The sequence below is a fragment of the Apis cerana genome, linkage group LG4 (genome assembly GCF_029169275.1).
Source record: "Apis cerana isolate GH-2021 linkage group LG4, AcerK_1.0, whole genome shotgun sequence".
Taxonomy (NCBI): Eukaryota; Metazoa; Arthropoda; class Insecta; order Hymenoptera; family Apidae; genus Apis; species Apis cerana.
Window position 1 is genome coordinate 12084816 of NC_083855.1, and position 23778 is coordinate 12108593.

General features: G+C 53.5%; 1 protein-coding gene across 3 annotated transcripts in view; it reads right to left on the minus strand.

Annotated features, from left to right (window-relative positions):
- The window catches only part of LOC107993910 (hemicentin-1), a 29832-nt gene that overhangs the window by 4095 nt on the left and 1959 nt on the right, over positions 1 to 23778 (minus strand). The window contains exons 1-6 of one of the 3 annotated variants that reach the window (XM_062074357.1): positions 17978 to 18014; positions 2564 to 4025; positions 931 to 2165; positions 692 to 860; positions 444 to 622; positions 34 to 309 (exon numbers count right to left, since the gene is read on the minus strand). In XM_062074357.1, coding sequence (XP_061930341.1) covers positions 34 to 309; positions 444 to 622; positions 692 to 860; positions 931 to 2165; positions 2564 to 4025; positions 17978 to 17999 — 3343 coding nt within the window. In that variant the 5' untranslated portion in view covers positions 18000 to 18014. Of the gene's footprint in view, positions 1 to 33; positions 310 to 443; positions 623 to 691; positions 861 to 930; positions 2166 to 2563; positions 4026 to 5847; positions 8886 to 17977; positions 18015 to 23778 lie in introns of those variants that run through there. The other 2 variants (XM_062074355.1, XM_062074356.1) reach the window with 2 other exon arrangements.

A 23778-nucleotide genomic window follows, 5' to 3' on the forward strand; every position in this document is an offset into this window, starting at 1 on the left:
AGGAAAGGGGATGGACCGAAGAATACCACTCACCGACGTGTTTTTGAGACTTTACGACGGTGGCGAATGGTTCCGAGCAAAACTGCTGTCGACTTAGATTATGGCTCTCCCGGTAATCCTCCCTCTGGGGGAGGTAATGAGGATGGGTCGGGTAATCCGACTCGGTGGTCGCGTATCCGGCCAGGTCGTAAGGCTGGCCCACCCCGTTCGCGGCGGCCGACTTCATCTGCCAGATCGAGTCCTGCGAGTTCACCGAGCCCCCGTTATTCGAGTTCGAGTAGCTGTTGTCCATGTAGCCCATGTTCACGCCTGTCGAACCAAACCAATGTTATTATTAACCCTCGTCACATTCGCGATCTCGTCGTGAATATAGAGGGAGAATCACGCGGAGGAAGCCTCAAACTCGTTGCCCCTACCCCTCGAAATTATCTGTTTCCCCGTACCGTTGATGTTGTGGTTGGGTTGATGGTATCCGTAGCCGGGTTGCGAGTAGGCGGGCGTCTTGGAGTCCTCCATGGCGAGAGCGTGGTCCAAGCTGTGCTCCAGCGCTTTGTTCTCCGCGTAGTAGGGCGGCGGCGCCTGGCTCTGCTGCCCGTTCCCGGCGACGAGGCTCGGCCGTACCCTGGAACGTGATCGGTGGAAATCATCTCGGGGAGGAGAAGAGGGTACAGAGGCGGCTGGGCCAACTTACGCGTTCGAGTCCATCTCGTAGTCCTTGGCCTTGGTCGCGTGCTTTCGGCGACAGCGACAAAAGAGCAGGAGCAGGGCGGCGAACAGGAGGAAGACGGCGCCGCTCACCACCAAGGCGATCAAAGTCGGCGTCGCCAGTGCCCCGGCCTGGGCGACGTACGACGGGCCGACTGTGGCGAAAATTCAAGCTCAGTCGCTGGAGATTTCGGGAGGGGAAGGGAAGTCTGTACTACTACTCACTCTTAGCCTCCCCGTACTCGCCGCACTTCTGCCGATCCGCCTTCAGGCACAGCCTGACCCTGAGCCGGGGCTCGGCCGCGTCCAGCGACTCCGGGTCGTCGAGGACCCCCTCCCTCTGAGTGGGCGCGCCGCCCAGCACCTCGAGCGGCCACTCGTCGAGGATCCTCCACTGCGACTCGTCCGGCCCGTCCAGCTTCTCGATCGAGGCGACGAGCGACAGGCAGGTGGCGCCCACGCCGATCGCCAGCACGCCGCTCTCCGGGTCGTAGGTGACCCTGAGCGGGGCCGGGATCCTGGCCACCGCGGTGGTCGCCGTCACCTCGTCCGAGTAGTCCGAGTGGTTCTTGGTGTTGTACACCTTGACCTTGAAGGTGTAGGTCTGGTGCTGCTCGAGGTTGGTCACGTTGCAGGGGTTGGAGCGGCGGCAGTCGAGCTCGAGCCACTGGCCGGCGGGCGGCCTGGGCACGGCGCAGTCGGGCGCCACGACCTCGTCGCCGGCGCCCGCCACCCTCCTGTACGAGACGAAGTACTTGGTGATGGGCAGGCCGCCGTCGAAGCCGAGCTCCCAGAGGAGGGCGACGTGGGTGGGGCCCACGTCCATGGCGGAGACGTTGATGGGCCTCTCGGGCGCGCCCTTGGGCTGCAGCCTGATGCTCGAGGTGATGCTGCCCTGGGCGTTGGCCGCCCTGCAGCTGTAGTCCCCGTAGTCCAGCTCGCGGATGTTGGTTATCCTGAGGACCGAGGTGTACACGTCGTAATTGTCGCTGCTCGTCGAGATCTCGTAGTGGCCGTCGCTGGACGAGCCCTGGAGGCTCGCTGCGTTCGTGCCGAAACTCCACTGGAACTCGGGCTTCGGCCACGCTTGCACCTTGCACGCCACCTCCGCCGTCTCCCTCAAGTTGTACGCCACTTTGCCGTGCTGGTGCAACGCGATGGGCTCGTGCTCCACCTTCAGCATCATCGTCGACTCCACCTTCTTCACCTCGTTCACGAACACGCACGTGTACTTGCCCCGGTCGCTGGCCACGATCTCGTCCGTCTGGGGCCTGGCGTGCCCCAGGAAGCTCAGCGTCGAGTTAACCGTCATCACGTTCCCGTGCCCCTCCGAGGCGCTGGTCGTCACCTTGTACAACCTCTCGTCCGCCGTCAACTCCTGGTCGTCCTTCAGCCATCGAACGCTGGGCCGCGGCTTCCCTTGGGCAACGCACGACACTTGGAACGAGGACTCGCCCACCCTGCAACCGAATCGTTCGTGTTCCTTCATCTTCCAACACTCCGCTTCCTTTCTCCCTCTAGGAATGGAGACAGAGAGAGAGAAGGTGGAGTAGGAATAAAGAAGGTCGCGGTTAATTTTCCCCTCTTTGTCGTTAAAAATACAGCAGCGGATCGTAGGATCTCGCGCAGAGAGGGAGTACAATATTCCGGAATATTTTTCAAAAAGAGACGGTAATTAAGCATTCCGTATCGGACGTGCTGCACCAACAGATGAAATTTTATTTCTTTGCCCCGCGAGGGAGATACGCACGAGTATATCTCCCTTCTTCTTTAAAAATCCGTATGGCGAGGAAGAAGAAGAGGAAGACGCACTGAACGGGAAGGAGAAGGAGAGGATCGAAGGAAACCGGATACTCACTTCCTGGTGACGTGCGGTTGCAACTTGGTGAGTATCTTGGGCGGTTGGTGGACGGTGAGGTTGACGGAAGCCGCCTCGCCGTTGCCGATCTCGTTGGTCGCGTGACACTTGTACGTGCCCTCGCTGCCCAAGTGGACCGAGTCGATCTCGTACTTGGGGCCCACGTTGACCGAGGGCATCGACGTCGTCCCGGACTCGCCCTCCTTCCACCACTTGTACCTGGGCTCCGGGTAACCGGCCGGGCTGGCCATGCACGTGAGAATCACCTTGGAGCCCTCCACGGCCACGGGGGAGTCGGGGGTGACCCGCGCCGGGCCCGGCTTGTGCCTGACGCGCACGGTGAGCCGAGCGCTGGCCGAGTAGTTCCTCCGCTCGCCGCCAGATGGGTGGATGGTGTTGACGGCGCGGCAAGTGTAATTGGCCGCGTGGTCGGCGGTGACGCGGCTCAGCCGCAGGATCGAGCCGAGCTGGCGAAAATCGGGGCGGCCGTCGCGCAGCCACTCGATCACGGAGGGCGGGGGGTTGGCCGTCACGTTGCAGTGCACGGTGACCGTGTCCTCGACCTCGGCGATCCTCAGCGGGTCGCCCTCTATCGAGACGGTGGGCGGATAGAGCACGTCCAGCAGGAGGGAGCTCTCCCCCCTCTTGCCCAGCCCGTTGTCCGCCTGGCAGGTGTACTTGCCCGCGTCCTGGACGGCCACCCTTCGGATCGTGTGCTGAAAGCTGGTCGCCACGAAGCTGCCGTCCCTCCACCACCTCACCATGCCCACCGCGGGTTTCGAGTCGACGCGGCACTCGAGGTTCGCGGTTCCGTTCACCTCCACCTTGAGAGGGTTCTCCGGGCCGACCGACACCCGGGGGAAGTAATTCACGTCGAGGGTGACCGTGGCGTTCAACGTCTCGCCCTCGCGCATCGCGCGGTTCCTCACCACGCAACGGAACGTCGCCCTGTCGTCCTCCTTCTTCGGCTCGACCGTCAACGTCCTGCCCGAGTGGAGGACGGCCGTCTCGTTGCCGCGGTACCACCTCACCTCGGGCTCGGGGCTGCCGCCGTTCGTGTTGCACTGCAGCTCCAGCTTCTGGCCCTCCGTCGCGGAGGCCGAGGTCGGGGATATGGTGGGCGGCCCCGGCGCCCTCAGCACGGTCAGCGTGATGAACTTTCGGTGCAGGTCGTGCCCCGTTCCGCTCGCCTTCACCCGACACTCGTACTTGCCGTTGTCCCTCTCGTACGAGACGTTTCTTATCTGAAGGTCGTAGCGACCCTCCTCCAGATTCATAAACACCTTGTACTGGGGCGATAACGAGAGATTATCGATCGCGGCGTTGTCGTGGTTATCGTTCGTGTGCGTCAACCAGAAGCACGTTACGTTCTCCCTGGGCGGGGAGAAACGACACTGCAGCTGTACCGTCGACCCCTCGTGCGTGTCCATCTGCGTCTCCTCCACGCGACCCTGTGCCGCTGCTGAAACACATCGAGGCGAAGGAAAACCGTTCGTTAGAAAAAAAAAGAAAATAAAAAAAAGACCGAGTCTCTCTTCATTACCCCCTCCCCTCCTCTGTTATATTTTTCATCGAGCTCGTTTTCTTTTCATCGCGCCACGTGCATTTCCTCGCGCTCCCTGTTTTAATCAACTATTCCTGTGCGAGAGTTTTTACGATTCGTATATGCACATATATATACGTATATATACGTTTAGAGTAAACGCCAGGGAATCGTGATTTCGATTGTTATCGATACATGTATATATATATATATATATATATATATATACATGTATATATATATATATATGTACGGAGAAAGATGGACGTCGCGACGGAGGGACGATCCGTCGGTGTCTCGTCATTGGGTCGCGTAACGGTAAAGCCACCGGTTTGACTTCTCGTTCGTATCGCCGAGACCTCACTTCTTCATCTTCCTTCGTCTTTCCCCTCGTTCGCGACATAAGCCCCACTCCCTCGTTTCTTGGTTCGTTCGTTCGTTCGAAGGGATCGTTTCCCCTTTGCCTCTCCGACTACTTCACCCATACGTCCGTCTCTCTCTCTCTTTAACCTTCCTCTCACCTTTACGCGTCCCGTGCAACCCATCTTTACTCTACCTATGCACGAGTCTATATTTACGTCTGCTTGTCTCTCTATAAATCCATCGAGACCGTTCTATCCGTCTTCGTTCGTCTCTAACCCCCATCTTAGCTATTCATCGACCCGTCGTAGTTTACGTTTTACCCGCCTTCCCTCCCCGCGTTTCTCGCCGTAGCTTGTTTACTTTTCGATAGCACAGCTTTCTTGCTCGCGTGCCATCGAGCCGATGCTCGATTTCTTCTATCGGGACACCAACCTATACCGTGTTATGTTTTCCTATCTTTACGAGCGTGCATGGAACGTGGTCGAACGAGCTCCGATTTCTATGTATATATACACATATATATATGTACATACGTATATATATATATATATATATATATATATATATATATATATACTTACTTACTTACTTACTTACTTAGCTGTATCGTCGAAAAATCGATCGTACGGATCGAAACGAAGTATCGATGTTTCTCGACGCTTACTCTAACGTACCGTATTATATATCGAACGAAGAAGCAGCTGCAAAGCGAGACGCGGCGTTAACGCGTCGCTCGTATACACGGAGACACCTGTGGCAGCCCGGCTACGTCACGAAGCCTAATATCGTCGCGGTGTCGTTCGGTATTTCTCGAACGGGAAGCTGTTTAAGCGAGCCACGTTCTGCATACCGAAACAAATTTACGCCATCGAGAGCGGCTCGGTCGAATTTGCGTCTAAAACGGTATCAAATAGGGAGAGAACGTTCGCTCTATACTTCGTTCCATATAATCCAATCCGTTGGTACGAAGTCGAGAGAACTGAAATTACACGCGGAGTTTTCATTGGCCGAGGCGAAAGGAGGCCTTCTCGGCCTCGAGCGCGGCTCGGAACGGGTTTGTTAAAAGGACGCGCAACAAAACTTGGCTACGAACTGCGACATACCGACACGGCACGTCGCGAGAGTCGCGACGCCATGCAAGGACTCTGTTTCTTCTGTCTTCTCTCCTCTCCCGGTGTGTGAAAACAGTATATTTCGTCACGTATCGTGACGACACACGCTGTGTAATCTTCTCGGAATTGTAGAGGGAAAAAAAGGAAAAAAAAAAAAAAAGAGAAAACTAAGCTATTTTCCTCGAAAGCAGATAGATGGAACAATTTCGGAACGAATGTAACGAGAAGTGAAAACGAATCATTCGATCCGCAGGGAATTTACTCACCGGGATGCAGCAGCAACAGCAGCGAAGTAACGGCGATAATCGTCGTAGTTCTCGACGATCGAATCCTATCCATTCTATCGGCAAAACGAATTCCACGAACAGTTCGAATGGAACGGAACAACGAGACACGCAAATTGCGCGGCTCCATTCGCGTTGGAGGACAGAGTTCCGCGTTGCACCGACTTTCACCGAGTATCGACGACGACGACGACGCTGCGCGAATTTTGCCAGCACGCGGCATCGATGATCGCATCGATCTTCTCGATCACGCTCGCCAACACACCCAACGATTCACTGCACCTATCATATCCGTATATTCGTTCTATTCGATCACTCGTCTCACTGTCACACCTTTTCTTCTCACTGTATCTCTCTCCCTTCGTCGTCGAAATCGTTGGAACGGAGATAATAAGCTTCATCGGTCGTGATTCCTCCCTGAGGCGATCGTTTCTTCCTCATCCGATGCACCCGCGGTGTACGAACAATCACGACTACCGGCAAGGTAGATCCGCCGAGTGAAAAGAGCAGTATCCCATCGTCGCACGGTAATTCCTCACTCGAGAGAGATTTCTCAAGCGTTCAACGGCGGCATTCTGGATGCGCGAAGAACGGCGAGGCTCGCACGCTGATTTCCATCGCGGGCATCCGTCCGTCCGCGAAACGGACGAAAAAGGAAGGTTTGCGCGCGATTTCAAAACGCCACGTCGCAACCGTCCGTCCGAAGGCACTCCTTTGTTCGAGGCTTGCACGTAACAGTCCGATACCTGAATACCTAGGTACACGTTCTCGCGCACTTTGCTGCGAATAATCTCCTTCGTTGCTCGATCACCGACCGTATTGCTTCTCGCCTAGAAGAACGTCACTTTCCCCCGTCCGTTTTTGCGACAGACGATTGACCGATGCAAAAATAGTAGCAACGGACACGCGATGAAAGCAGGGAAAGCGGGACAAAAATAAAATGGAAAAATGTGTCAAGAAACGGGAGAAGAGGAGAGACGATCGTCGACAACAGGTACGGTTGGTTGAACGTTGAATATCGGAGGACGGAGTTTTGGAATAAGAACACTTTGCGACAGCAACGTAACCGAGGTGACGTTAAAAAAAAAATGCTCGAACTCACGGAAAACGTTAACGCAAACACACTCGACGAGGGTCGCGCAACGACTGAGCTTGGGGTCGCGTAGCATCGCCGCTACCCCCCACCGGTCGCCTTCTCCCCCCGTACCGCGCATCCCCCACTACGGCTTGGTGCGCGCAGCGCGCAACGTACATACATTACGCATACAAGCATCGGTCGGTCGGTTGGTTGTTGAGCGATGCACGCTCGTCCCAAGTATACCGTGCATACTACGTAGGTATACGGTGTGTCGGACGGATGGTGGTGACGATGATGCTGGCTATATGGTGGCGAAGGTGGCAGCGGTTGGCTAAGGAAGACGAACGTACGGACGAGCGACAAAGACGGAGAAAAGTAGCGCGAAGGAAAGAAGGACGGACTGAGAAGGGAATCGGAGGGAAACGTGCAGGGCATGACGAAGACGAAAAAGCAGAAGAGGGCAAAAGAGGCGCGGAGGGAGAGGAAGAGAAGAGGCTGGTGGTTAGAAAAGGTAGACGGCGCGAGAACAGCTTGCCCCCACCGACCTATGCGGCAGGTGGTTCTTACCGCCATGGGCTAGGAGGCCCATGGGACTGCCAAACGTTCGCGCGGCCGTCTGTCGTGCTCGGCTTTTTCATCGACCCCCGCGCAATTCTCTCTCCGCCAACGGTCTCTACAACGCACCAACAATCGATCGAGAATAAAACAAATAGTCTACCTACCTAGTTAGACCACGGAATTATTTAAAAGAGTTTGGAAACGAGACGGAGAGGAAAACTCGAAAGATTTTTGGACATCCCGCTGCAGCAGGTGTCCCCCTTTTTTCACGGCGATCGAATAACTCTCCGCCTCGCTGTATACCTGCCTTCCAACTTTCGTCCATCTGCTTCTGCCCAGAATTCTCTATCTTTCTAAGAATACGAATAAATGGATTCCCATGATTCCAAGGCGCAGGATACCTAAAGGTGCGTCGAACATATGGCCCGCGTGAAAATCCCACCCCCGCACGAACCGTGAGAGAGACCGTGGAAACGAAGGGTGAGAAGGAGTGCGAAATGAAATCGAAGCCGGGTCTCGAGGACAAGAGGGAGAGGGAGGGAAGGAGGAGGTCAGAAACGAGTCTCGACCCGGTTGGTAGGTGGACTCGGCCAAGGGGAAACGTTCGTTGCTCGATCGGTTTCACGATCGTTTTAAAAGTCGAGCGGAGGAGAGGGGCGAAATTTGCGCGCGAAACGCGTGGAAAATGCGCTTAATTAAACGGTAACGATTCCGCCGATTCCACCGCGTTAACGAACCTTCCATCCCCTCGACCCGAGGAGGAACGGTCAGCGGCCGATAAGCCCGGCAAAATCGTCGAAATAATTGCGGCTGTGGTGGTAATTGCTCCACGATTCGACCGATTTCGCCTCCTTCTCCCCTCATTCCACCACTGCGCCCTCTCCAGCTTTTCAGCTACCGATCGAAACGCGTGGACGTAAACGTACGTGTTCGAAGCGTGCCCCTAGCCATTCGATTCGATCTTGCCGCCGAATCGAAGTGCATTTACGCGTGCACGGAGGAAAAAGCGTTGTGCACGGAGGACGGTGGAGGATGGTGGCGAAGAGGGCACAACCGGACCTCGCGCAGCCTCCCGTGGCTGCCACGGCCAGTCACGCGAACCATTAAAGATTCAAAGGCCCGGGCGAGCGAGCAGATGGTCCCCGAACCGAGGAAACGAGAATCGTGGAGAGAGATCTTGACGAGAGAGCCGAGAGAGGAGCAACAGGCCGGACTCGGGCCCCAAAAGCGGCGGCGGCAGCGAGGGCGCGAGGGGAGGAATCACACTAGGAAGCGGCAACACCGCCGTGGCGCGGTTACGTGCTACGGTCGTGCCGGTGACCGAGAGCTCCGACCCCTCCGCCACACTCTTCCCCCCACCTCCTCTCTCGCAGGAGCTTCTTTTCTACGCGCCCGTCCTCCCTCTCCCACGTCCTCTTCTTCTTATTCTTCCTCCCCCTCCCACTCCCCGCCCCGCTTACCTGCTGTAGGCCGCGCTCTCCTGCCCGTTCGCAGCTTTCCAACCTTCCAAACAACGTCACGTCCGACAACGTCGCTTCCCCGATCTCGCAACACCGTCAGGCCTTCGCCTCGCCGCGCCTCGAGCTGGCAACGCCGCCGCCGCGTCAGGCCCCGACACCGTGCTCTCCTCCAGACCCAGCACCAACGCCACCGCTCTCCGCTCGACTTTCTTACCGTTACCATTCCACCACGTGCACGCGTCGTTATCGGCGCCAGCCTTTGTTCCACGCGAAGGCGACGATATTCCTCGTTTCGTTTCGAACGAGAGGTGTCTCTTCCCTCCTCGAACGTTGATCGATCACGTTCCAACCCCTAATCGCAGAGGCAACGTTCCTCCTTATCCGTTCCATAAATCGTGTCCCTCCCGAAAGAGAGAAAGAAAGAAAGAGAGAAAACTCGTTTCCGTTCCCGGAACTGTTTCCCAACCTCGAGTATTCTTTAACACCGCCCTATTATTCCCCGCTTCGAACGACGCTCCGGCTCCCCTATTGAACTCCCTTTCGAGGTCCAATTGGCGGCCAAGATTAGAAAACGGACCGGGAAGAAGGAGAGTGGCGAGACGAATATCGCGAGGGCGTAAAAAGCCCCGCGCCATTAACAGGGACGCGAGATATTTGCTAAGCCGTTACCGCTCCTTTTGTCTCGGTCTCTCTACAATGGAATAGGTCCAGACGCGAAACCGGTCGCTTCGACCCCCTCCCTCTCTCTCTCCACGGTGTATCGCGACGCCACGGGCGAAGCGACGAAGCGCGATGCCTTCGAAAATGGATGCCGGGCAACGACGATGTATACGGAACGCCACCTACGCCCCCTACGAGCGATCGCTTTCCTCGCTACTACCGTCCCCGCCTTTCGTCGACCTTGGAATTCCTGATTCTCTCGGCCGTCGTACGCGTAGCCTGTTTTCTGCTGCTCGAACAAATACGAGCTTTCCAACCTGGGTGGAAACCTCGTCCTCGAGACGTTACGCGTATACCGCTAGTCCGATACCGATATTGGGTGGACCCTGTTTCACGCTCGCGTGAACGCGCCTATTCGCAAGTTAATCCCCATCTTTTTCCTCTATGCTAAAATTAAACGCGTTTTACCGCACTACCAATTACTTTCCTCTCTGCTCGACTGTCCTGGGACACCGTGTATAACGCAACGGTCCCGGTTCGGGCGTCGAAGACGATGGAAAAGGTCGTCATCTCGCGAGAAAGGAGAAGCTGAGTAAAACCGCATGGCCCCGGGAGAGCTGCGTGTAACAAGAGGCTCTTTCATTTCGTGGCCGCAGAAAACGGCGGATCGACGACAAAAAACTCTCTCCCTCTCTCTCTCACTCTTTCTCTCTCCTCTCAGGCTCGAGAGCGCTTATCTCTCGTACGTATACCGTGAAGAGCATTCCTGGAGTTCGTGTTGGCGAAGCGAGCGGTGGTCGGTCGGTCTGTCGGTCTGTCTGTCTGTCTGTCGGTGTTTGACGTGGCGTTAAAAGCGAGGGCGGGAAAAAAATGGAAGGCGTGACGAGATGGGATGCGGGAGCGGGCATCGGTCGAAACCGTGGTCGTTTACGAAATGAGAAAGAAACGTGTAAACGACGTCGGTTTCGAGAGACCGATAAGAAAGAACGCGTGGCGTGTTGTTGAAACACCGGATAACTAAGAAAACCGGATATCGCGGCTGTTTCTGTTGCTCGACAGGAATAACGCTCTGGCCGGTGTTTCGAAGCGAAAACCGCGCGCGAATCGCGGACTCTGACCACTACCTATATTTGTAGACGAGCCATGGCGAATCCACAGCGAGGAAGGACGGAGGGCTTTCGAGCAAAAGCGACTGGCCAGCCGAACGGACGGAGGAGCAAGAGAACGAGAACGAGAAAGAGAGAGAGAGAGAGGGAGAAAGGTCTTGGGTTCAACGTTTCCTAAGAGAAGATCGAAGTTAAATTTAACCCTGTTCGCGTCACGGTACGCCAGATACCAGAACAGTTTCCACACCGAACACCGTGTCAAAATTCTCTTCGATCGGCGTTGTTCGATCGATGGAACATGGACTTGACGTTGGCCCGTAGGCGAAACAAAAACGACACTCCGCCAGTGTAGATACAGATCGAAAAACGCGTTGGAGAGGAGAAAGAAAGAAGGTCGCGTTTCCGCGGAAAAGACCGCACGGCGACCTACTCCACTCTGCTCTCTTTCTTGCCGAAACGAAACGATCTCACAGATTGATCCCGTTGAGAAAAGAAACAAGCAGGATCTCGAAGGGGAGATCGAAAGATAAGAAAGTGGGGGCAATTAAGAGGTGTGCGTGTGTGGACCGATCGAATCTTGGGAAAACCTCTCTTCTCTCGTCTCCTCAACTGACACGAGTCAAAGTCTCTGGGGACTTAACCGATAAGGAGGAAGATATATCGGTATTCTTACGCCTATGCGTTGTCCAACTATCGTGAAAATTTCCCGCCTCGTTTATCTTTCCTCCATTACTTTCCCGCCTCCCGCTCCTTCCAGACTTCCGATGGGACCCCCCCGCACCTCGTTGCGCCCCGTGAAACAATGCGAGTACGTAGACACGTACGTAAACGCACGATAGGTAGGATCCGACGTAGTCGCTTCCCAACGCCGGCCAAGTAGCGTGGGATACGTATACGAGCTTGTATCACGTGTCTCCGGTGTGCGTTTCTACGCAACACGCATCCCGCGTATACGTAATGTACGTATCTCCGCGCTGCTGGCGTGCCTACGTGCCTGCGTGGCTGCGTGCTTAGAGAGCCTCCTGCTTCCAAGCTTTCCTTTGTCTCCCCTTCGCGGTTTTTTTCCCTTTTTCCCTCTCTCTCTCTTTCTTTCCTTTTTCTCCTCTTCTCACTCCTCGAGAGTGGTCGAACGTGACCGAGCGACCTAAACGCTCTCGACCTCGCCACCGAAGTCTCGCCTCCTCTCGCCGTCGCCGTTGTTTTGACGAACTGCCGGAAAAAGTAACGAGCTTCGCCTTCGTTTACGACCGTAACGAACTCGCTCCCCCCTCCAACCGACCGAACACCGGTAGAAACAAAACACACACGATCGAAACTGGGAAAAATCGAGGCCGTTTCGGATATACGTTATTCGAGGAGCTTTTTTTCGTTTTCTTTTCCTTCTTTTTTTTTCTTTCTTTCTTTTTTTTTTATCGTTATTACTACTCGGTATTAGAAAGTATATCAAGTCGGTAAGACCGCTCCTCTTTTCTCGGCTCGCTCGGTAAAGTCGAAGCGTCGAAGCTCTAATCGTGACACGAGACTCGCATTAACCGACCGATCGAAGGAAGAAACTCGCGTCGAATATCGCGCAACCGGAGCCTCGATAAGGAGACGAACCCGTATAGTATATTTGCTCGAGCAGCGTCCTCCGAGAGTTTGTGCAACGAGCGCATTTTTTAGAACGAATGTCGCTCGTAAATCTAAATTTGAAAACACGCCGTGAACGCGAGGTTAGGAGTAGGAAGAGAAACGAAAAAGAATGCGATGACACATACAGAATAAATCTCGACGATTTATCATCGAGGACGCTTCTTTCTTCTTCTTCTTCTTCTTCTTCTTTTTCCCCTTCTCCTCTTTTTTTTTCTACCTTCTCGACTCACGATCACACGTCGGCTCGCGGATCGATCGAAAAACACATTTCTTATCGAGGCCTCTCTTTCGCTTCCCGAAACTGTATCCTGCGAAACTGAGCGAGAGAAGTTGGTCGCCGGCACCTGTTGCACGGATATCCGCCACGTTTTCCGCGTGCGTTGTGCGCGCGCCCTCGTGCACGAACGCCAGAGAGGAGAGGAGAGGGGGGAGAGGTATCGCCGCGCGATTAAGCCGCTATTCGCGGATTTGCGTCGTGTTGCGTCACACGATATCGATATCGCGATGAATCAATCCAGCCAAACGATCCCAGGGCTTCGTTCGATTTCGAAAATTCGCGATCTATTCTTTCTTCCCCCCCCCCCCTGCTCGAGCACCAGTTTCTTTCAAAACCACAGGAAACCCTTTAAACTCGAGTATATATAAGCGCGTTTGATAAACGAGCTTTGGTTTAGCCTAGTTCAGTTTGCTTTGCGCCATCGTTTCTTTTTCGCACCGAGTTCCAATTGGGTTTTGTCGAACCACTACTCGTTAAACCAGTACTATAAATGCGTATCCACCGGCGTCGAGTGAAAGAACAAAGGGGGGAGGGTATGGGGAGATCGATAACTCGCAAGATCGACCGTTATCCACCGATTTCCTCGGATCGCAGCACCCGTTTCGAGCGTGCGTTCGCGGTTGGCGAGGCGCGTGGAGGGCCGAGGGACTCGCATCTGCGAACCCGTCACACCGGTCCCACTCTTCTCTCCGCGCATTAGCGTAGCACCCGAGTTTTCCAACGACCGCCATTCCTCGACCAACCGATTTAAAGGGCTTCCACGAAGAGAGAGAGAGAGAGAGAGATTCGATCGAGGCCACAGTATCGTGTCGTTACCTCGAGGAAGCCTCTTTTTTGTGCATTCGTTTACGAGGAAACGAACGGGGATTAAGTTAACCGTTGATTAAACGTTGGACAACGTCTGCTCGACTAATTAATAGTTGGAGGAATGGTAGGCAAATTTAACGAAACCGGCTAATTGGCGGATTATACGAGACGCTTTGCTTAACTCTCCGAGGATACGGATTTTCCCTTGAGGAGAAACGGAAACAACGTTGTATCGAGAAACGGGCGCTCTTTAAACTTGCAAATCGATCGTTCGAAGAGAACGAAATCTCGGGGCTTAATCCCTCTGGTTTCTTTACCCGGCCTTCGCCCCGAGTTTTCTCTCGAGGATGGCAGGGTCGCACGATCCAGTGCACAATGCGCCACAGGATGCCTCGAATTTTCCGAGTGAATCGTTTCTCACGTCGAACGGAAAAGAACGCAGTTTTCGGCGGAGGAGGAGAATATTCGTGCTCCAAATACCACGTGTTCTCGTTGTTCCTGCGCTTTCCAAAAAGCAAGACGAGGATAGACCCGTCGAATTTTTTCCCTCCCCCCTTTTTTTCTCTCTCTCCTCCGCCCTCCTTTTTTTCCCAGCCGAGGAGAAATACGGTGTACACAACTATGCTCCGTAAGTTTGTGCCCCGTTGCTCCTTCTTCCATCGCGTGCTCCTCGGACCACGGAACTTTGCAAACCATTTTTCCCGACTTCTCTTACGTCCCCCTCCCCCTCCTTCCTTCGTTTTTTGTCCCGTTTGTTCGTTTGCCCGGCTCTCGGCCCTCCCAGATCCCCTTCCCCCTCCCCCTTCGTGTTTTTGTGCGAGCAAGCCTGGAGGAGAGACGGAAAATTCCCGATGAAAACTGAAAATTCTTGGCTTTGCGCCATTGGATTCCAGCGGTAGGAGCCGGTTGCCGCTCCTACCACGTTGTTACCTACTCTCTTTCTCTTTCTCTCTCTCTCTCTTCTCCGCCCCCTTCCTGTCGCTCGCCTCTCCCCTCCTTTCTCCGTCCGCCGTCTTCGTCGCCCTACCCTCCCCCCTCCGCCACGCTACTTCCAACCGAGAGAAGAATCCACCTTTGCCACCACTCTCGTCGAGTCCCGGACACTCGCACACACCACCTCTCTCGCCGAAGGAACGAGCCACTCGATTTCTCGCTCCCCTCCTCGTCTCTCTCGTCCTTCTTCGTTTCGGCCTTTTAAACGGCGCGGTTAATCGATGCTTCTTACTTTCGCTCGATTCCACCTAGAGTCTGCTCCATCTCTAATCAAGCGAGATGGATAGGTCTAAAGAGAGAGAGAGAGAGGCTATCTGACAGGTTATTATACAGCACCGGATTAGGTGTAACAGAGGTTAAAGAGTCTTTCGTTCCTGCCTTCCCAATTTCAGCCAATATATGGAATAATATCGAAAGCGGAGCCCACGTGAAAAGTCTGGCTCCGCTAATTGTTCTCCGTGCGCGCCACCGCTCGACGCTCCACGAGCCTATTACGAGCGTTAACCCCCTCCTCCTTCCCCCTCTCCTCTCCCTCTCGATCGATAGCCTCGCGGCCAATAACTAGCTAAGCTTGTTGCTCGATCATCGTCATCCTTTTCCCCGAAAGAAGAAGGAGGAATTGTTGAACGTTGGGAGAAGAATCGTAACGCTTCTTTTCAATCCTGGTTCCGCGAACAACGAGGGCCATTGTGCTCAACGCGCCAACGAAACCTACCCACGATTTTCCCTCGTTCCCTCCTTACAAGGGAAAGGAAAGAGCCCATACTTCTTACTTATTTACGTCCATTCCAGAATTTTTCTTCTTTCTTTTCTCTCTCTCTCTCGAGACGGAAGAAAGTAGATGGTAGCAACGAAATCGTAGCAGCAAATCGTTGCCACGCTTCTCGAGTCCACGATTGCTCGTCCACGCCGCGAGCACCTTTTATTTATGGTTCGCGTTGCGTTCGCGTAAGTTACGCAATCCGGGCGTTTATGGTCGAGTAACGGCGCTACTAGGCCAGTTACCATTCTCCAGTTTGTAAACTGAACCGAGCGCGTCCCAAGTTTTCTCTTCCTTCTTCTCCCACACCTGTATCACGATCGTCATCGACGAAGCCAGCTCGTTTTTATAAAGGAAGCCGGGTGTCTCGCGTAAATTTTCCCACAACTTTTACCCGGGACCTGAGCTTTTCTCATCGGGCGCGTTGTTGGTTGCCTGGATGACGGGGAGGAGGAGGGGGGAAAAAAACGAAGCAACGAGCTCGCTCGCCTCGCGTTCGAGGAACGAAGGAGATCGTTACGCTCGAGCGCATCAACCTTAGCGAAGAAGTTTATCCTTGCGAGGGGGGAAAGGAAGAGGGAAGGAGCGCGGATCGAAAGAGCGTGGCAGGATGGAGGAAATTAAAAATGGTGGCGGGGAAGAAAGGAAGGAAGGAAGGAAGCGGTTATATCGACGACGTACGACTCCGCGGTAACCTCGATATAAAACTAGTTTTGTCGAATAGCTCGAGGATATAGCTCCCGTTCCAACGTTCTCCTTTGTTCTCCTTGTTATCGAGCCACCCCTCCTCCTCCTTTCTCTTCACTTTTGCTCCCCCGACTTTTCTCTAGGATAGGGAGGAACGGAGGCAGGGCAAAGAAGAAGCTGGTTCCGTCGCTGTCCGATAGGACAATCGTGGAAGAAGGGGAACCGTTCGAGGAAGGCCTCGAGAGGCGACGAGCGGAGAGCAAGAACGTGGCAGGAAAGTGTTTATCCTTGAGATTGGACGTTCCGGGAGCTATCCTCGTAATCCCCAGGTGGCAATCTCGTAATCCTGGCGTATAACTTCGCCTCCCTCTCGACCCCACACCGATTCGCCACCAACACGCACCTCTAAGAGGCGGGGGATATCTTATCCTATTTTATCCGAGATTCGGCCCCATTGCGCCCCAAACGTATATTTTTCACTTCGTCCTCCTTCCACCTTTCTCGAGAGAGAGAGAGAAGGACACGCAATGCGAGGAAAACCCGTACCGATTCGCTCGAGAGGCCGAGGAATATCGAATGATAGAAGGAAGAGGAGCGTTAATCGTTAAGAAGGGACGGAGTCACTCGAGCCAACGACTCGAGCCTCCTCCCCCCTTGAAACCGTGGCGACCACTCTGACTTAACGAAAGGTAAACTTTCTCTTCAGCGAGGACAAACTTAACCCCGGCTCTTTATCCCCTCCCCCATCTTCCGCCCCGTTGAACACCGGTCTCTCCCGCGTGATCGAAACGATCGCTCGCCATTCCACCTGTTCGTGGCCGCCTTTTTTACCTCGTCGCGACGAAACGAAACGGTATTCCGTCCTCGTATACCCTCGTAACACCACGGAAAAAGGAGGGGAGGGAAGAAATGGAACGCGTAGAACTGGCCTCTGCTGTCTCGAATCAATAACAACGCGAATCACGGATATTATATGCACACAGTTATTCATCCTATCCGCTCCTCCATCGTCCAAATTAATCAACGACGAGAGAAACGATCCTTTTTTTGCTCCCCGCTTTTATGAAGTAGAGTAATGAGAAGCGTCAACATTTGCGATCCTCGAGAACCGATATTTCGAAGCACGCGCGAAATAACGTGTACATACATATATATATATATATATATACGTGTTATCGATGGGACGAAAGGAGCCTTCCTCAACACGGATCGACGATGGAAACGTCACACAGCGAGGATTTACAGCGCAGGACGCGCGGAAGGGAGGGGGAAAGGAGAGAAGGCGAGTAGTAATTCGATATCTCGGAGGAGGGGAAGGACGTTTATGTCAACAACTCTCCGGCAATGGACTCGCCCTTCAGATCACCTTTTGTGTAAACGTGCTTACTTACCGTTGGTTGGATTATACGCAGTGGAGTCGAGCTAAACTTTCGTCGTTTTTCGTTGCATCGAATTCCCGTTTCCCTTCTTCTTCTTCTTCGATACTTTTAATTTTAACGACCCGGGAACAGGACTCGACGACAGGAACGATGACTCGTCTCTTCGGTCAAAGAAACCAAACGCGACGACGAGACTCTCGGTGAAAACAGTCGGACAAACAATTATGGAAATTACGATCATCTGCATAAAGGGAGAGGAAGGGAGGAAGGAGGCAGGGGTTCAAAGAGGAAACGTCGATTCTTTTAACGGAGACGGCGGATGGGACGTGGTCGTTCTCGTAATATAATCGGGAATTTCTGGCAAAAATCCCCCGAGACGTAGCCCGTTTAAAAGACCGGCCCCGTTCTCAACGCGGCGATTCGAACACGAAAAAGAGGCGTTCGCGGCCGTTGCAAAGATAGCCGGTAATAGAATTTGAACGACCGGCTCTCGATCGACCGGGTCTCGCGCTCCTAAATCGATCGACCTTCTTTCCTTCCGTTCTTTCTTTGACGGAAGGAAAACTTTTTCCCCGGAGGAAACAAAAAAGGCAGGGGAGAAAGAGAGAGGTTAATTCTAATCGTGGCTACGTAAACGAGCTCGCGAATAAGGATAAAAAGAGGGGTCGTACACTCACTTTTCTCCTCCCCATCCCTTTCTTTCCATGTCACTTACCCTTCTGTCTCTTTTTCCGCATCGTCTTGTGCGGGTCTTCCGTGTTTACCGTGCGACCTTTCTTTTTGTCTCTTTCTTTCTCTCTTTCTCTCTCTTTGTCCGCTCAGGTTAGCTCTTTTCTAAGCTCCTTCCACCCCCTCGTTCCGCGAGTTCCGCGTGGCTGTCCATCCGAGTTCCAACTTGGACGGGAAGGTAGGTATCCCGCGTTAACGATGTCCAGAGGGTAAAACGGTTAGCCTCGACCGAAAAACTGGGCGGCACCAAGGGAGAGGAGGGGAAGGGAAACACGAGAAAAGTTGCCTCGAAATTAGAGGGAAAGGAAGAAGCGGGTGGAAAAAGTTGCTTGGAAAAAAAAGAGGGGCGCACTAGTCGAGAAGGTTGTTCGTAGAGGGATCGGTTGATTTATGAATATCTCGTATGGTTACTCAAGATGTCTTGACGATCACCGATCATCGAGTCGAAACTGGAGAGACGTCGTTTTCGTCTGCACGAAACGGAACGTACAACGCAGACGGGAAAGCAATTCGATCCGAGAGATAGAGGCGAATGGTTCACGGGGGAAGAAGAAGAAGAAGAAGAAGAAAGAATAAGAAAAAGAATAAGAGAGCGGCAGCGATGCTATTGTCACGGATAATTGGACGGCTAGTTAACCGAAGCCGGCCAGTAAAATTGGGACCCGCGCTATCTCCGTTACGCCCTCGGTTAAGAAATTTTCCCGCAACGTTTACAACGATTCGAGTCGCCTCTTTGTTCGTTCCACGACCGCGATAAGCCACCGATTCCCCATTCCGTCCTTCCGATCCTTGAGACAAAGAACGGCGTCCATTAGAACGGCGGATTGTGGGAAAGAACGGAAGGTGTGGGGGGGAGGGGGCCAACGACGAGCTGCATAGGTAATACCGTGTAACGGGGCAATGCGGGATAATCGGGGAATTAAAGTTACACCCGACGACGACGACGACGACGATCTCGTTCGAGCGTGGCCAAGGCTGGTGGTTTCGCCTTACGCCCGTGGTTTCCCTCGTCCGGATACAATTTCTTTCTCTCGACTGGGAAATCCTCTGCCCCCTCTCCTCGCGCGTGTCGCGACCGCTCAATTTCTTCCGCGTTCGCCGCCGATCCGATCGCCGTTAATCTCGAAGGAAAAGTACTCGATTCGACGCGTATCTTCGTTTCCACCATCACACGTAAAATCAGGAGTATTATGTCCAATATGCACGTCGATCTAAAAATTGTTTTTTTACCTCTGTAATAATACGTAGCGTAGCTTGGATTGTAAATACGAGGATCGCGACGGACGAGTTAAGTAAATGGCAGGAGAGAGAGAGAGGAGAGAGAGAGAGAGCAGAGGAGGAAAGCTTCTGGAAATACCTCTAGGCCGGAACGGGAAATGAAGGTTTCGTTGGTTGGTTACGCGTTTCCGATCCGTAAATGGGTTTATACAGGGAATAGATTTTCCAACTTGTCGACGTAATTCGGCTCGGTTTAACAAGTTTTCGGAGACGCGAATCTGCGAGTCGATGGAGATCGACTTGCCCGTCGAACAGGGGAAGAGGAGAGGGAGGACGAAAAGAACGTTTTCAGCTTACTCCCCACGCGTGTATCGTCGCGCGTAACGCGCGTTCCACACGTGCTCTACAGATGTTGCGCGAGTTTTTCCGCCACCGGCCGTTCGTCGACCACCCGTGCCGTGATAATAAAGAAAAGTGGGGAGTGGGCAGTGGGAGGCGGGGGACAAGGAGAAAATTCGGTTCTATTAAATTTGAACACGTATATATATATATATCGATATTATTCCACGTCGAACCGCGATGGAAAATCTCTCTCTCCCTCTCTTTCCTTCCGCCGAACGACGGAACGACGGGTTAATGCTCGGGGCATAAATATCGAGGCTCTAATTACGTCGACGAGGCGAGCGCACGCGCCTCCCATATACCGGCCATATTCCCATCGAATTCGTAATTATGGGCTTAATTGAAAACGTGCCCCGGCCATTCTCCGTCACCCGAGGTCCCCCCGCCGTCCTCTCGTAATTCCTAAAAACAAAACTCTCCCCCCTCTCCTCTACTATTTCGCGCTCCGCTCGTCGTTCCACACCTCCCCTCCCTCCCTTCCCTCCCTCGATGACCTCGATGCGAGTTACGGTATCTCCGCGACCGGCCACGCTTCGGATCCGGGCCGGTCGTTGTTGTTATTGTCGTCGTCGTCCTCGTCGTCGGTCGTCGTTGTTATTGTTGTTGTCCTGCGCGTGTCCTCTCGTACGAGGAGAGCAGAAAAATAGCAGGAGAGTGGGGGGAAAAAAAAAGGTAAACACAGGATGCGAAGCGACGGCCGTGCAATTTATATGGAACCGAGCCAAGAAGCCGGCCCGGTTGAACCCTCTCGAATCTCGTAAATCCTCGCGTTCGCGGATACGCGGTGGCGAGGGAAGGATACGCGGGGCGGGTGGTGTGTCCGCTTGGATAGGGAATAGGGAACGACGTAATCGAGGGACGCGACGAGAGGCCGTGAGAACGGGCCGTTGGAGTTAATGGAGGAAACGCGAGGTTTATTTTTTCTCTCTCTCTTTCTGAACTTCCGTTCTGAAACGCGACGTCGCGGAGGTGAGATCGACGATAGAGGATCGACGGGAAGATTGATTTTTCGGTGCAGTTGGGACTGGATCCGTTTCCTTTTCTGGCATTTTTTAATAGTACGAGTTATTCTCCCCCTTCCCTCGTGGAATAGATTCCGAGAGGGAAGGGGAAGGGACGGAGAGTGGCCGCAAGAAAAACGAATTCCTCTGTGCGCGTATATATATATATATATATATATAAGTCGATAACGCGCGGAAGAGGGAGTAATACCGTACTACCGTCGTCGTCCCGTGGCTGAGCTTATATAGCCGGTTATATAGGTTATATATCGCGCTCTTTGATCTTTAAAAAGAATTCAATTTGCCTGGAGATTGAGCCAGGGTCACCGAACCGCGCGCAAACGTCGATCGTTCCTCTCCCTCGAGGGGTGCACCCCGCCACAGAATCGCTCGCTTTCCCTCGAAAACTGTTCCATCCTGTCACCCGTGTCCCGTGTCCTTTCCTCCTCCTCTCCTCACCTTCACCCGTTTTTCCGATTAAATTCGAACCTTCTACTTCTCCCTCTCCCCCTCTCTCTCTCTCTCATTCAGTCACTCACTCTCTCTTTCTCTCTCCGCGTTTCTTAACCAAGTCGGAGGGAAACAGAATTCGAGACTGATTTCTGAAAGTCGGGGACGGATTGAACGACGGCCAAAGTCTGGGAGTGGAGAAACGGGCGGTTTGGGGAAAAAGGAGGAAAGATAAAGCCACGACTCGACTCGATCCGGAATCGAAATCCGATCGGAAACGCGGTGGCCGGTTGTCGAGTCGGAACGAATATTCGGAACGGAAAGGGAGAGGGGGGGCAAGCGACGTTCCAGGCGACGTTACCAACTCTTGGCCTAGCTCGTAACGAGCATTCGCATGAATATCCTTAACGGCGACCTTCCAAACACCGATCCTCGCGGACAAACTTAAAACGTTTCTTAACCGAGGACGTCTAACATTAGGTTTTTTTGCTCGATACGGGAGCACGATACGAGCGGAATAAACGAAACGCGGAGAAACGAATATTGGAGCGCGGATATATCTGGCTTTGGCCAGAATTTTCGCGGGTAAATTTAACTCGGCCCGTTTCGCTCGTTTCTAGCTCGCCTCGTAATCGTATTAACCGGGAGCCACTGCTACGCCAACGGTTTTTTCTCTCTCTTTCTCTCTTCCTTCCTTCCCTTCTTTCTTTCTTTCTTTCGCACGGTTCGTTGAAAAAATACCCGCGAATAATATCGTTCCGTACACGGTATTTGCCTCTCATGCTCGCCCTCCCATCCTCCCACCCTCCTCCCGTTCAAACCGCGTTCAAACGAACAGTTTTCGAGAGGATGGACGACGAACGAGCGTCGGATTATCTCGTCTCCACCTATCCTCCCCAACTTTGAGAACATTGTCGAGGAGGAAAAAAACGACGATCGTTCGAATCTTGGAAAGTTTCTTCTCTCCAAGATCGACTCCCCCTCCTTTTTCTCACGACGATACACTCGAAAGCTTCACCGCCACCCGTCGGGGAAGACGCTTAATTACCTTTTGTGGAGAGCTGGAGAAGTGTCTCGCGGATCCTCTTAGGAATCTTCCTCTCTCTCTCTCGGTGCACGCAGCTGAAAGGGATTCGTTTCCTCGCCCCCGCCTCCTCTCGCGTTAACTCCGTGACCAGACATTAGCGTAATGCACGGGACGCGTGTCGGGTAAAATTCTCTGGTGGTAGTAGTTGTGGAGGAGGAGGGGGAGGAGAAAATCGATACGCGCTAACGAGCAGCGAAAAACCTTCTTCCGGCTCCCGTTTGCACGCTCCCCTACCCCCTCTTCTTCCTGGCCCCCTTGGTCACCGGCTCGAACTCTCCGCTTCCGTCAAAGGGGAGCCGAAGGGAGACTGGAATGGAACGAGGAACTAAATTCCAAGATTCGAGGGAAGGAAAGAAAGGTGTCGCGGACTTCCTCCTCCTCCTTTCTCGCGACACGAGCGCGTAATCGACGACAAGGGGTTCACGTGGGATAATTTCACTTTGCTCGCGATAAGGCGATTGCGGAATCGCGTGATCCCCCACGTTCCCTTTTACCGCGGTTCTTTTCGCAGCCGACCGACTCCTCCTCCCTCTCTCCCTCCAACGATCGAGAGCCCCTCGAAAAATCCAGGGGAAGCATAAATAGGCCGGTTAGGTGAGACGCGTCTCGCGAAAGGGTGCTGGCCGCAGGCCAGCGCCGTATTTTCCTCCCCTCCTCCCCGCTACAGTAACCGCCATCGAGCTATCGATGTTACCTGCTTAAATCGCCGATGGAGAGAGAGAGAGAGAGAGAGAGAGAGGGGTGGTCGCGGAAACGAGGCGGAAATCGGACAACGAGGCGTTCCTGGCGGCTTTGATCGCGAAAGGAACACGCGTGCACGTGAATCCAATTACGCGGGATGAACACCTCACTCCGTACCCTCGCTCCAATTAACGGGAAAAACTAATTTTCGCGCAGCGCCGTCTCTCTTTCTCTCTCTCTCTTTTGTCCTCGCTCGCCCGTAGAATATCCCTTTTCCTCCACTATTCTTTCGCCTCTTATATGTATGTGCTTTCTGTATATGTATATGCGTATGTGTAAATATATATATATATATATATATATTTTTTATTTTCGTTGGTTTCGAGCGGCGTCCGAATTGAACGCGCGCGGCCTGCTCGCTCTCGTTCCGCTGAATTTAATTTAGCACTTACCGTATTGGCGGGGCCACGGTTAACCGTTTAACCGCCTAACGCCTTTGCCAACTTGGGAGAAAGGGAGGGGAGGCGAGGGGAGGGGGAAGCCACGCTGGACAAGCCACCGTTTTCCACCGTCCTCGCGGCTCGTGCGTCTAAATACGCGCACGCTCCGCTCGCTTTTTCTTTTTTCCACCCATCTTGGAAGGTGGCTCGGTTCACGGCACACATTCATCCAACTTCGACTTCGTGGATCGACTCGCCTTCGTGACCGAAATTTTTGGAAGAAAACAGGGAAAGAAATATATATATATATTTACATGTGTTTTCTCACGAGCCTTTTTCTTTAGCGGTCAACCCGAAAAAGAACCGAGAAGCGAGAAGAAATCGGGCCGATACGCGAATTCGAGCGAAATCTAATCTAAGGAAGAGAAGACAGAGAGAGAGAGAGAGAGAAAGGGAGGGACAGACGGTGGTGCGTTACCGAAACCTTCCCTCTCTCTCCCGAAACGCA